General features: G+C 37.5%; 1 protein-coding gene across 1 annotated transcript; it reads left to right on the top strand.

Moving 5' to 3' along the window:
* The first annotated feature begins 284 nt into the window (after positions 1–284).
* Positions 285–3210, top strand: LOC140956575 (uncharacterized). The gene is made up of 3 exons (XM_073413373.1): positions 285–961; positions 1602–2027; positions 2839–3210. The coding sequence occupies exons 1-3, from the start codon at positions 451–453 to the stop codon at positions 3021–3023; spliced, it is 1122 nt and encodes a 373-aa protein (XP_073269474.1). The 5' UTR covers positions 285–450; the 3' UTR covers positions 3024–3210.
* The last annotated feature ends 11311 nt before the right edge of the window (positions 3211–14521 follow it).

Here is a 14521-nt window from a genome sequence, read left to right as displayed (position 1 = left end):
ATTTGTAAATATTTAAATCTTATTTAAAATACTGATAACCTATATAATATACACAAAAACCAAAGTTATTTAATAATAATAATTTTATATGTCTGGAAAAAAAAACCCACCATTTATGGCCCATATTAAAACTAAGGATATTTTTTTTTTCATTTTTCTTGAGTTCAAATAATGAAAACTAAATTTTTTATGTCCAATGAACTGACCATTAATTTAATTATCTTTTATAACTGTGGAATTTTTCCCAATTTAACCAAAAAACAAATAAAAATAAAATTGCGTTTGAACGTTTCAATTTGAATTCTCAGACTCTTGACTTTCCTTTCCCCCTTCATCAAGCTAACACCTTCCCCATTTCCTTCTGCTCTCTACTTAATTCTCCAATGGCGGCGGCGAGGCCAAATCGGAGCCCTAAAACAAATCTAAACTCCCCACTTCGTTGAAATCATCATGCCCACCTATACGACTGCATCGCTGCAAAGGTATTTCGAATCCAGAGTGGAAGAATCTCTCAAGAATCCCCTTTCCGGAGCTTCAAATGGTCGAAAAGATCCTAATCCGAGCCGGGGTTCGAGAGATGGAGCTCCGAGACACGTGTACGTATCGCCGACTTTGTATGTGACCCCGGTGCAGGCTCCGATTCCCCAGTATTACCCGCCAGACCCGCTATCACCTTCTCCTTACGTAGTCAACCACAAGCGCCGAGGAAATGAGTGGAAGAGATGTTGTGAGGCTGAAGTGGTGGGTTTGGATTCAGGAAATGGAGGTGGATATCCGTGCTCGGAGGAGGAGGTGGGCGAGAATTTTGCGGGTGATGAAAAATTGGAAACTTTTGATATTGATGAGGATGAAGAGGTCAGTGGATATCAGGGTGAGGAGGAGACGAACTATAATGGAAAGGAGCAAATTGAGAGCTGTAGCTTTGCTTCTGCTCAAGGGGAATTCTTTGATGCGAATGACGGTAATCTTTTTTTTATTCCAGAATTTGGAAATAATTCAATGCAATTTTTGCTCTAAGATACATGAAATTCAGTTTTCACTAATTTTCTCCATTTATGAAGTGTGTGTTGATTGAGCTTACAGCAGGCTGTTTTCAAAGTGGGTAAAAATCATTATGAAGTAATGTCCAGTTGATTGGAATAAGTTTTGGCAGTATGTGAATCTTTTATAATTAGTGGGATATTCTCAATTGTATGTTGGGAAGGGGTTCTCTTTGTTTAATTTTATTTGAACTATTTCGTGTTTGGCACAAATGTTGTTTTGTTTGATTTTGATGCCAATACCTACCAAGTATGAATTAATGCATTCAGTCATGACAAAATTTTAAAAACTGTAGAACGTAGACCATAATGACTAATATACACATAACACAGCGAAAGTCCCAATCTTTAAAATGTTTAGAGATGTTTACATGATTAAATTTCACAGTAGTTTCTGCTTAAAATCCGTATGCATTTCAGAGACTTTGGGCCATAACGCTAAACTGGATAGTTTTGAACTCTTGAAATTACATGGCTGGAGAGGAAGATTGCATTATCTCTGTTCCCTTCACATATGGATAGATATGATTTCTAACAGTAATACTTAATTATGATTCACAGATTTCTCTGCTGACGGGTCTAATCCAAATTCCTTCGGTTCTAGAACTGAATCAGAACTGAATGCCATTAGGCATGTTCTTCTTGAGGAAATTGAAAGGAGAAAAAATGTAGAGGAAAATATGATTTTAATTCGAGGTCAGTGGGAGCGGATCAGTAGCCTTATGCGTCAGGCTGGGTTAACATTTCCTGGACCTCCATCTGATAGTTGTAGCACACAGTTTGACAATATGATCGATCTGTTTTCCCAGGAAGTTTTAGTTAGCAGGTTTGTTGCTGAAGCAGTTGGAAGGGGTCAAGCTTCTGCTGAAGCTGAAGAAGCTGATGTCTCAATAATTGAATCAAAAGACCAGGAGATATCGCGGTTACATGACAGGCTGCAATACTTGGAGACTGTTAATCATGAAATGTCCCAGAGGAATTTTGTGGGTAAGTTTTTCAAATTAGATTTTCTTACATCCGCCTCATTGTGAAGCCTGGACAATCGGTTGATTCTTGTTTCATGATAAGAGAATATCTTGCTGATAAATTTACTGTTTTCTTGATCTTTTAACCTGAAATTATTATTTCTGAAAAGAGTTGGCATTAGACATTCACTCATGTAGGTCTGTGGTAAGGATTCTTCGAAAGATTTTAGATGTACACTGACATGGGAAAATACAACAAAGCAAAGAAAACAATAAAGGATTTAGTAAAAAAAGAAGAAGTAAATCCTCGCTGCTTAAATTTACATTGGAATGAATAGGAAAAGTCACTTAATTCCCCATACTTGTAGCTACTGTCAAGTGTCAACATCACAAAACGAGTTGAGGTATATATCATCCCAAGTTTAACTCAACCAACATCAGTTTTTTGGGCCGTTGTGAGTATTAACGAGAGAAAAGGCATGTAGTTATGGTGACTTTGGGTACTGCTTCCTAGAACTTTAGTAGAGCAGTATAACTGGAGAAAATCTTTCTTCGTAACACGCACAGTTAAGTTTGATGCAAATTTCCACTTCTAGAAATTCATAAGAAAAATGGAACTTAATGAGTTGAGAGGTTATTATGCCTTGACTGTTTCATGTCTCTGTATTCCTTAAAAACTTCTGTTTGTTCACTTTGACCACCATTCTGCTTCAGGATGGACGTGGAAAGTAAGCTTTTCTTTTTGCCATTTCAGGGTTTGGTAACTGTGTAATAGTTATGCACTTGACTGATATCTTCTTGCACTCACAAAAATGTTGGTTTATTTGTTGCAGAAGTTGCTCGTAGGCGACAGGAAAGGAAAAGGAGTCGGAGAAGGTGGCTGTGGACTTTAATGGGATTCTCCTTTGCCGTAGGAACTTCATTTGTTGCTTATTCCTACATTCCTCAGTCGAGTAAATATCTTCCATTGTTGAAGTCCGAAAACTCAACCGATGCTGCCCCCAACAAGACCTCTTAAAGACTATTGCTTTGAGATAACAATTGTGTGCTCTGTCTTCTTATGGATTCGTCGACTTTTCAATGTAGTGAATGCTGGTTAGAGTCTAGGTATCAAGTTAGTAACTTAAGATTTCCTTTGAATTTTGGAAAGATTAGGCAATGTTGATATAAGTATATCATGAGATAAATGAACTTTGAGATAAATATACCTACATTATCAAGATAAGATTATAACATAAGCGGATAAAGATATCATCTATATACAACCAAAAATAAATCTCCAGATTCGATATCCCTTGAAAATTTGAAATTTGAAGATGTAGATGGGGTTTAATCCAATCTCAAACTCCCCTTTTAAACCTATAAATAGACCCTCAACCCATCAGAAAATCAAACAATTTCTTTCACTCTATATTTTCGAAAATAAGCTAGAGGAGTATAGGTGAAATGCCGCAAAATTCTCTCTCAAGTAAAACTGTTAGATTCAAGTTTGATATGAAAAAGAATTCTTGAAAGTTATATGTTCCCTATATGGTGGGTATAAAACCGTCATGCAGCTCTCATATTTCTGGTCCTCCAACAATGTTACTTCTTTTTGGTTGACATTAAATTTCGGAATTCAAGTCATGTCAAGGGAGATAGATACACACACAAACACATCAATTAGAGCGAGGAAGAGAATAGAGAGCAACATTACGAGTAAGATGAGAAGCTTCGCACCACTTGTTGGTAATTAAATATAACACAAAATAATATTAATTGTTGTTTTGTATATATTAATTAGATACTATATTTTTTTTTTATATCAAATGTTACATTTTCAATTTTATACAAGGAAAAGATCATACATAATATCAACAATCCCCTGTATATAAGCAGATGAATTTTGGTATACGGCATTAAAATTGTTTTTAATGCATCTTTTTTGAACAAGAACAAACAATAAACAACACAGCATGAATAAAAAAATGAATTACTGGATTTTTGTTTTTTGCATTAGAATATCAAAGTTTAAATTGGATTTATATTACCTTAATAAAAAGTTTATTATTTGATACAACAAAGAACAGAAAATTAATAAGTTTATATATTTTGGAAAATTAGTTTTCTGTTAACGAGTTTCACTCTGTGAATTTGCATGTGTATTGAGGTTTCTGACTGAAGAATTTCAAGTTTGCTCCACTCGTCTCCCATTTAAAGAACGCATTGTTTCTTGAATATCTGCCCATTTCAAGATTCCAATTCCCTTGAAGAACCGCTCGTTGGCTATTATTAAACTCTTTCAAGATTTCGATTTCTTTGAAGCATCGTACCCTTGAAGAGCAACGGCCAAAGACGAGAGCATTTTTCCATTTTTTCCAGACGACGCTATATTCGAATTCTAGTGCTTGTGCCGGTGGAATCCCTTATCAGATTCAGGGAAGAATTAGAGTCTTGGTCTGCGTTTCTGTTTTTCAACTTTCAAAGCAATATTGCTGGATCCCTTAAGTTCTGCATTTGAAACTATGATCAGTCTGCGTAGAATTTGGTGGCACATAATATGGTTGATACTGATATGTTAAAAAATGTAGTATGAATATTTGTCCTTTTAACTCTAATATTACTGATTTCTTGTTAATCCAAAGATACGTATATATTTGACGAGTAGGTCTCTTGTGAGACGATTTCACGAATCTTTATCTGTGAGACGGGTCAACCTTACTGATATTCACAATAAAAAGTAATATTCTTAGCATAAAAAGTAATACTTTTTCATGCATACCCAAATAAGATATTCGTCTAACAAATTACGACCCGTGAGACCGTCTCACACAAGTTTTTGCCATATTTGACATAAATCCAGCCTAATAATAGCATGCATGTACGTATATTATAGAGTGGGTCTCATGTGAGACCGTCTCATGGAATCTTAATCTTTGAGACGGGTCAACCCTACTCATATTCACAATAAAAAGTAATACTTTTAGCATAAAAAGTAATACTTTTTCATGGATACCCAAATAAGATATTCGTCTAACAAATTACGACCCGTTAGACCGTCTCACACAAGTTTTTGCCATATTTGACATAAATCCAGCCTAATAATAGCATGCATGTACGTATATTATAGAGTGGGTCTCATGTGAGACCGTCCCATGGAATCTTAATCTTTGAGACGGGTCAACCCTACTCATATTCACAATAAAAAGTAATACTCTTAACATAAAAAGTAATACTTTTTCATGGATGACCCAAATAAGAGATCCGTCTCACAAAATACGACCCGTGAGATCGTCTCACACAAGTTTTTGTCTAAATAATAATACCAAATACCAAAACTACTAGAAATAAAAGACAAACCAATAAATCTTTTTAAAGAAGTTTTTAAAAACGGAAGTCGTGTAAAAAATTTGTAATTTAGTTCAACATGAATATAGGAAGCAATATTGCTGGATCCCTTAAGGTAATTTAATGTTTGACGAGACTGAAAATTACAGAATGAGCTGGGAGAAGTGATGCCAGGCAAACTTTCCTCCATGTTCAGCATGTGTCTGAGCTTCTTTCCAGGAAAACAACAAGTATGCAAAAGTAGAATCTGAAATATGCAACCTTGAATAAGAAAAAGAGTTCATTGTATGTATGATTATAGCAAACTACAGAACCAGGGTTATAACTGTTACTAACACTTATCCAAAAGTTAAAGGTTTTTATTGAAGATAATAATATCAAACTGAATATGCAAATAACATAGAAAAGATACAATGTGAGACTTACCAAAACTCCTTTAAAATTTCTCCCATACGCACAGTTTTGAGCTATTTTATTAACACTTTGATGATCATTCATATTAAAGTAATTACTGAGAAGATTGAGGCAGCGGAGTAAAAGATATGCAGCAGAAGGTATTATTTTGTATATGAAATAGTTTACATGTTGAAATATTTATATGATTATTTCTGTAACAAATGGTCCTACATATAAGGAAGATGATAAACACTATCTTGTCATTTGTTGTAATAGTTTGAGAGATAATCTGGAGAGGATTTTGAGGATAGTTCGGTTTAGATTTCTCTAACATGCCCCCGTAAGATGGAGCTCCCATTGGAGATACCAATCTTGGATCGCAAAGTCTGAAACGAAGCAGGGGACAGGGGTTTTGTGAGAGCGTCCGCAAGTTGGTCCTTTGAGGAAATATGAAAGACATAAAACGAGCCGCGAGCAACAGGATCATGGACAAAATGATAATCAATGGAAATGTGCTTCATTCTTGAATGAAAGACTGGATTAACAGAGAGATAAGTGACACCAACATTATCACAGAGAATTTTCGGAGCAGTAGGACAAGTAACATGCAGCTCTTGTAGCAGGTTTTTGATCCAAAGGACCTCGGAAGCACATGAAGCAAGAGATCGATATTCAGCTTCAGTCGAAGAACGCGCTATAGTCTTTTGCTTCTTTGAGCACCAAGAGATGGCAGTACCTCCAAGATAAATAATGTAGGCAGAGGTGGAGCTGAAGTCATCACCGTTGCCTGCCCAGTATGCGTCTGTGAAAGCTGTGAGGTCGAGTTTCTGATTTTTTTTTTTAGAAATAGCCCATAATGCATTGTGTTCTTTAGGTAGCACAAGACACACCAATGATTTTCAGTAAGGGAATGCATGAACCGAGCTAGTTTATTGATAGCATATGACACATCTGGCCTTGTAAGAGAGAGGTACTGCAGTGCTCCTACTGTTTGGCGATATTATGTAGCATCGGTTGGCTTGGAACCATCATTAAGTTGCATAATCTGAGATGAGGACATTGGTGTAGTACCCTCCTTAGCACCAGTCATATTTGTTTTAGCCAAGAGATCCCGAATATACTTATGTTGGGTAAGAAGCAGACCAGATTTAACTAGGAGAACTTCAATACCAAGAAAATGATGAAGGTCCCAAGATCCTTGATTGAGAATCGAGCGGCCAGAGCCTTTAGAAAGTGGTCCAAGCAATTGGGATTGTTTCCTGTGACTATTAGATCATCTACATAGATTATGAATTAGATTGTAAGAACATGTGTATGATAAATAAACAATGAGGTGTCACTGTGTGAATTTACAAAACCATAAGAGTTCAAGAAACCTTTGAGCTCAGTACACCAGGCACGAGGAGCTTGTTTGAGGTCGTAAATTGCTTTTCGGAGTTTGTAGATAGAATTGGGTTGAGATTGATCAATGAAACCTGGTAGTTGCTGCATAAACACTTCTTCAAATATGGTGCCATGGAGAAAGGCATTGTTGACATCCAACTGACGAAGAGGCCAATCATGGGATAAAGCAAGGGTGAGAATGATACGAATGGTTGTCGGTTTCACGACGGGGCTAAATGTGTCATGAAAATCAATGCCAGGCCTTTGATGGAAGTCCTTGGCAACAAGGCGAGCTTTATACTTGGAGATAGAGCCATCAAGATTTCTTTTGATGCGAAAAACCCATTTACAACCAACAACGTTTTGAGAGGCGCTATGAGGAACCAGTTCCCATGTTCCATTTCGAAGAAGGGCCGAAATTTCATTAGACATGGCCTGCTTCCATTCAATATGTTTGATAGCTTTGGAAACACAAGATGGTTCAACTGAGTCGGGAAGAGGATGGGTCGTATTGGTTTGGTAAAGACGTTTTGGCTTGAAAATGTTATTTTTTGACCGTGTGATTATGGTGTAAGAAGGGGGATTTGAAGTGGAAAGGGGCTGAGGAGATGAGGATATTTGTGATTGCTCGTTACGGAGAGGAGCGGTAGGAACAATACATGTGGTGGAGTCTGAGGGACTTGATAAATTATTAGAATCATTGTTTTGTGGCAAAGTGGGTGATGTAGGGGTGCAAGGAGATTACTGTAAGGTAAGTGAGGGGAGGATACAGAGTTACCCGAACTCACAGAAGTTGGTGGCGCTGAATCCGATGAGTGTCGTGGTAGAAATTGAAGAGGAGCCATGGCAATACAACCATCTGGAGGCTGTTGTTCAGCAACATGTGACAATGGGCAAGGATAGGCGGTCGACGATTCAAGCCATTTGCTGATTGACATCAGAGAAGATATATTAGAGCAGGGAAATTCAGTTTCAAAGAATCGAACATGACGAGATGTGTAAATTTTATGTGTTTTTAAATCTCCACATAAATAAATAAACACTTTGATGAAGTGAGTAACCAAGAAAGGCACACGGAGAGGATTTGGGTTCTAGAAGGTTTAAGCGAAGAAAAATTTAAAATCGGAGTTGGAAGATGATTAATTAGATAAACAGTAGTTTGAAAGGCGTAAGACCAATATTTGTTAGAAAATTTAGCTTGATGAAGGAGAGTTAATCCAGTTTCAACAATATGTCGATGACATCTTTCAGAAGTGCCATTATGTTGAGGTGTGTGCGGGGGTCTTGAGATGTTGGATGCCAATGGAGCAAAAAATAAAAAATAAAAATTTGAGAGCGGTATATTCACCACCACCATCTGAGTAAACAGAAATAATGGATTGATTAAAAAAAATTTCTACCACAGCTTTGTATTGGCGAAAAATGGTATAAACATCATATTTTAAGCATAAAGGATAGAGCCAAACATATTTAGTTAAATGATCAACAAAAATCACATAATAATTGAACCCATCGACAGATTGAACAAGAGAGGGACCCCAGACATCAGTGTAAATTAAATCAAGAGGGCCAAAACTTTCCAGGCTTGAATCACCAAATGGAAGTTGTTGACTTTTGTTACATAAACAGGACTGACACAAAAGATTTAGATTGAAGGAGGAGGATAGCAACTCCAAACCAAATTGAACTAGTTTTCTAATTATTTTAAATGAGGGATGACCCAGGCGCCCATGACAAACTGCTGGAGATGCTTTAACAACAGTACCAGTGGACAGTGCCATGGGAGAGATTTTATTTTCAAAATCTGCAGACGACCACTCATACAAATCATGCCGATTCTTTTCGTGGAGTAGTGGAGTCCCTGTACGTAAATCCTTGACAACAAAATATGAAGGAAAAAATTCAATTGATGTGTGATTAGAATGACAGAATTTAGAGACGGAAAGGGCAGAGATACCAAGATTTGATAAAATAAATAAGGGAGAAAGAGAGACATCACCAGTGTGAGTTATTGGCAAACCTGATCCATCACCTATGTGAATGTCATTGGGACCTTCATATGGTTGGTGGAGAGATAAGTTGAGCATGTAAAGCCCAAAATTCAGTATACGTAAAATCTATGCATTTATTTAATTTATGAAATTTCATTATTTTAATATTTATGTTTAATTGATCTACGTTAAAATGTTTTCTTGAGTTTTATGTTTCAGACGATTATTCGAGGCGGGATCGAGGAAAGGAGACCGGGATGATTTTTAGTGACTTTAATTGTGGTATTTTATTTTAAGTTAGGTTTGAGGCATTTTAAATAGTTTATGAATTTTTAATATTTTTAAAGCCTAATTTAAATATTAAGTCATTTTAGGATTTTTAAACTTTTAAAGTTTATCAATTAGGGGATTTTAGTAAATTTATTATGGGATTAGAATTTTATTAATTTGTTGATTTGTTAACATTTTTATTAGCATGATTTATTTATTTAAAAACACTTTATAATTACTAATTAGGTGGTTTATTACACACCACACACACATATTAAAATATTCAATTATTCCAACACCTTTTCACACACACTCATACACGTATACACACACCCCTTCATTATAAACAAAACACACATGTTTTATTATATTATTTGACTAAGGAGAGAAGAGAATTTCTCTTTAAACTCTCCTCCATCAACCTCTATATCATTTCTCTCCTCTCCAACTTCTTCTTCAGCAATCGTTCCTTTCCTCTGAAATTTCCAGCAATATTTTGTTGAGTTTATTTCAAGAAAATCGAGCCACCTTCGTCCCGGATCGTCTCTCGCTCCGTCTCCGCTTCAGTGTCGTCGTTTCGGTATTATTTAATCGTCAAAGGCACGTATAATCTCTCTTTTCTGTATCGATCATGTCATATTATGCGTGTGTTGTTATTTATGCTTAAAATCATGTGTATGATGTGTAGAAGTTTGAGCAAATACGTTGGAACAGCTTTTGAAACGATTTTTAGATCTACAATTTTCGTTTTTATTGTTCTGGTAAAAACTGCGAAATTTCGGTTCATATTTTGAGAAAACTTTCAACAACAAAAATGTAGAACTTTTCAATGCCTTCGATTTGATATAAAATTCAAGATTTTTGGATTAAAATTGAGTGAGTTATGGAGTTTTTTGTGGGACTGCTCAAACTGCAACTTTTACGAAAATGGTGTTCTTGAAGTTTTATGTTGCAGGCCTCATTGGGGATCGACGGGTGATCGTTGCTGCGTATAGGTATATTATTTATGAGGTTGGGATGTATAATGAAGCTTCGTTTCTTGTCGTTAGGCGTTTGGGAGATTGAATGTCGTATAGAACCGTTTGTTGTCAAAAAGTCTCGTTCACGGGTTTGTTGGGTTGATTGTGATTTTAGTTGTTTTTGGACAATTGTTTAGGCTTGGACTGAGTGGAAGGCTAAACCCGAGGACCACTAAGTTTATGTTTTTATGAAAAGTTTAAAATACTCTGCTTTTATGTTGGATGTGAGACATTTGAAACAAGTATGTTGTTGGAAAATTTATTTGGTGATGTTGATTTCAAATATTAATATGATGAATGATGAGTGACGACCTTATAGATTTTATGTTTAAGAAAATCTTAAATTTTTCCGTAAATTTTGAAGTAGTAAAAATTACGGTAGGTTACAGGGCATATTTGGAGTGACATGGTGTGATGTACCAGAATCTAAGATCCAAGGATTTTGTGCTGCAGTAAGGGGTGGAAGTGCAATGTGGTTGGCAGTTGGTCGAAGAGGACGAAGGTGTGGAAAAAGTTTGAAGCATTTGGTGGCTATATGACCAGGTTTATCACAGTATTGACAAATGACTTCAGGAGACGATGAAGTTGTGTGAAATGGTTTGGAGAATTTGTTTTGAGGACGAGGGGTTGGAAGAAGACCATGCGTGGATGAAAAGGTGTGAGATTTGGAAGGTCTGTTTTGGTTATAATATTGTTTGACCAAATTTTCAGTGGGTGGTGTTGGTTCGACATTGTGTTTGTCATTATGAAGGAGGAAGGTTTCATGGTCAATGATTTTATCAAACAATTCTTCGAAAGGAACAACAGAGTCACGAGTCCTCATAGCTGTAATGAGCTCTTTGTAAACAAGGCCTAATCCATGAGTTGCATAGACGAGGAGGTCGGCGTCACTAGGAGGGTCACCAAGAGTGGTGAGCTCATCGGCAATTGGTTTGATGGACACTAGGAAATCAGCAACAGAAGATCACCATGACTAATTGTGCTAATTTTATCTTTGAGATGAATTATATGAATTGTAGATCTGTTGGCATAAAGACGAGAGAGTCGAGTCCATGCTTCATGACTTGATGTTGCTGAAGATACCAAAGGGATGATAGATTCACTCAAGGAGGGAAGAATAACATGAAGGACTAATTGATCTTGACGACGCCATGGAAGGTAGTTCGGGTTTGGAACAGTTTTTCCATCGTGAGTTACGTTTTCAACTGGGCATGGTAAACTGCCTTCAAGGTAGCCAAGAAGATCCAGCCCAAAGAATAGAGCGTTGAACTGAGCACGCCATGAAAAATAATTGACTTTGGTGAGTTTAAGAGGGCGTTATGCTGCCGCATTAATGGTAATAAGGTTTTGAGCAGTGTTTGGAGACATATTGACAACAGCTGAAGAAGATCCAGAGGCCATTTGGGAGGAGAGAAGAAAAAATGAAGATCGTTTGAGGAGGGCTCTGATACCATAAAAGATATGCAGCAGAAATTATTCTTTTGTATATGAAATAGTTTACATATTGAAATATTTATATGACTATTTATGTAACAAATGGTCCTACATACAAGGAAAGATGATAAATACTATCTTATCATTTGTTGTAACAATTTGAGAGATAATCTGAAGAGGATTTTGAGGATGGTTCGGTTGAGATTTCTCTAACAGAGAGTACATTGACGACAAAAGGGCAAAGATACCAAGAGCTTCACTGCCGAACTTTTGTATCCTCTACATAAATGCACAGACACAAACAAAAAAAGTTGAACAAAGCATGGTCAAAGCTATAGAAACAAACTATTTCTCTCTTTCTGTATTTCCCTTCCTCAGATGGCCAGCTCTACAAATACAAGGGCAATTTTATGGTTAACAATAATTGAGCGTGGGACTGGTATGCAACAATAATTGTTACCATATACTCATTAGATTTTTGATTTTTTTTACATGAAAAACTTGAAGATTTTATTAAGAACGCAAATCGTAATATACAAGTTTTGTTAGCAAAACAGGAAACTCACCTACAAAACGATGAAATAGAAGAATTAGAAATTTTGCTGAGCATGTACGACTTCATTAGTTGATCCCTTGATATGAAAAATCGTCGAAACTGTCGGACCCTTAAAAGTTCTTTAATTTCAGCCCCACAAGTGTCAATATATCCCAAATCTATACGTAGCGATGTGACTGCCTGCACTACCAATAGACAATCTTTTGTTACTGATTAAACTTAAAATTAATAATTTATTATATGTTAAAACCTGTATTTTAAATTTTAAGTTTCATTAAAATTCTAAAATTATGTTATTTTAGTATTGTTTGTTTATATTTAAATGTCTTACTAAATATGTTTTATTTTCAGGTTTTCTACATGTTGGTAAAATAATGGTAACTCAAGCTACAAAATTCAAATTGAGGTGATTCAAACATGTTTGGAATCTTTAAGATGTATCTACAACTTTGCAGAAGACATGAATGCCTAAAAATTCATTAAGATGATCAAATTGTGCAAATATAAAAACGATGACATATTTACTTTTACTATGACCAGCTTATAGTAAAAAACTCATAACTATTTCAATATTTAACAAAATGAGGTAAACCAAAAAGCGAAATTCATCTAAAGACAATTCCCTACATGTTTGCTGTTTAGAGCAAAGCCCAATTCGGAGATTAAAGTCGTGGACATAGCATTCAAAGAAGGGCCATTGAATTGAAGTTGGAGGAGACAAAAACTACTATTACAACAAATGTCATTAATAAAATTTTTGACCTTTTCTCTCATTTAGCCTATAAATAGAGGCTTTGTGTTAGCTTGAGGAGTATCATATCCCATTGTAAAATAAAGTTTGTATGTATTGGTGTGGAAATAAAAGTTTTAATTTCTAATATATTTTCTTTCACTTTATCAACTATGAGTGATGCTTTTAGTATTGATCAAGAGTAAGTTCATGGCAAGTTAACTCCAAAATATCAAAGTGAAGATGATGAATTCTTGGTGAAGTAAGATTGTTTATATTTTGTATATTTTTTTTATATTTTTTATATTTAGCTAACTTTATTTTTATTGTAGGTGATACTCACGGAAAATTTATGGTCCACTTTCTGCAAGTGTCACTAATCCAGACGCAGGCTTAAAAATTACCCTGAGCCTGAAATCACAAATAAGACCGTTAGAAAGGGGCCCTGAGGGTGTTCTGGCGTAGCCCCTCCAACGCTCAAGTCAGAGACTGAGGATATGTGGGGGAGGGGCCGCAGCTAAGGGCGCTGCTGAAAACAATATAGTGAATGAATGAATTAAACAATCGAACCTGATACTTATTGGAGAATACCTGGGTCCTTGATGAGCCTGTCTTCTATTTGGGCTAGGGATGAGCCAGGGGTAGTGGGCCCATTCATAGGGTATCACCAGTCTCCCCCTCCCGAGTCGAACTGAATCGTAGGGTCAAAGTTCGATTAATTGTATTGTCCTCGATTACTGGGCGCGAGTTGTGCATTTTCTTCCTACCGCTCGTCAGTTTCATTATCACTTCTCCCATGTAGAATTTTCTCCCTGCTTCATTCCATAACTCTCCTTTCCATAGCTGCTGCACGCCTTAGCTAACCCTACACCCACAGCCGCCCTCACGCCCAGCTCCTCCCTCACCGCCCACGCCCTGCCCGCGCAACCCTGCGCGCTCACCAGGACGCCAGCCCAGTCACCACGCTCGCGTCTCGCCCTGCCCACGCGCTCGCTCCCGCACACTCGCCTCTCGCCCTGCCCACGCTCTCGCTCCCGCGCGCTCGTCTTTGCCCCGCGAGCCCTCGCCTAGCGCGCATCCTCAGTCCGCACACTCATCTCCGTCCAGCGTGCCCTAGCCCGGCACTCCTTCCTCCAACAGCTCGCCCAACAATCAGCCTCAGCCCGCACGCTCGCCTCCGCCCTGCGCGCCCCTCGCCGCCCATACGCTCGCCCGGCCTGCACGTTCCCTTGGCCCGCGCGCTCGCCTAGAGTGCCCCTGGCCGCCTACACGCTCGCCCAGCCCCGTGCTCGCCTGGCGCGCCCCTCGCCGCCTACACGCTAGCCCAGTCCCGTGCTTGCCCGGCACAGCGCCTCGCACTCTCCCTTCGCCCGCAGCCCTTGGTTCCTGAAGAGCTTTTGGGGGCGTTGC

The sequence above is a fragment of the Primulina huaijiensis genome, chromosome 14, assembly GCF_012295235.1.
Source record: "Primulina huaijiensis isolate GDHJ02 chromosome 14, ASM1229523v2, whole genome shotgun sequence".
Lineage (NCBI taxonomy): Eukaryota > Viridiplantae > Streptophyta > Magnoliopsida > Lamiales > Gesneriaceae > Primulina > Primulina huaijiensis.
This window is presented reverse-complemented; position numbering and strand designations above follow the sequence as displayed.

Excerpts from the sequence above, each read along its gene's own strand:
- LOC140956575 (XM_073413373.1), top strand. The coding sequence starts at position 451 with ATGCCCACCTATACGACTGCATCGCTGCAAAGGTATTTCGAATCCAGA. Across the intron at positions 962-1,601 it reads ATTCTTTGATGCGAATGACG|ATTTCTCTGCTGACGGGTCT; the intron begins GTAATCTTTTTT and ends TATGATTCACAG. Across the intron at positions 2,028-2,838 it reads GTCCCAGAGGAATTTTGTGG|AAGTTGCTCGTAGGCGACAG; the intron begins GTAAGTTTTTCA and ends TATTTGTTGCAG.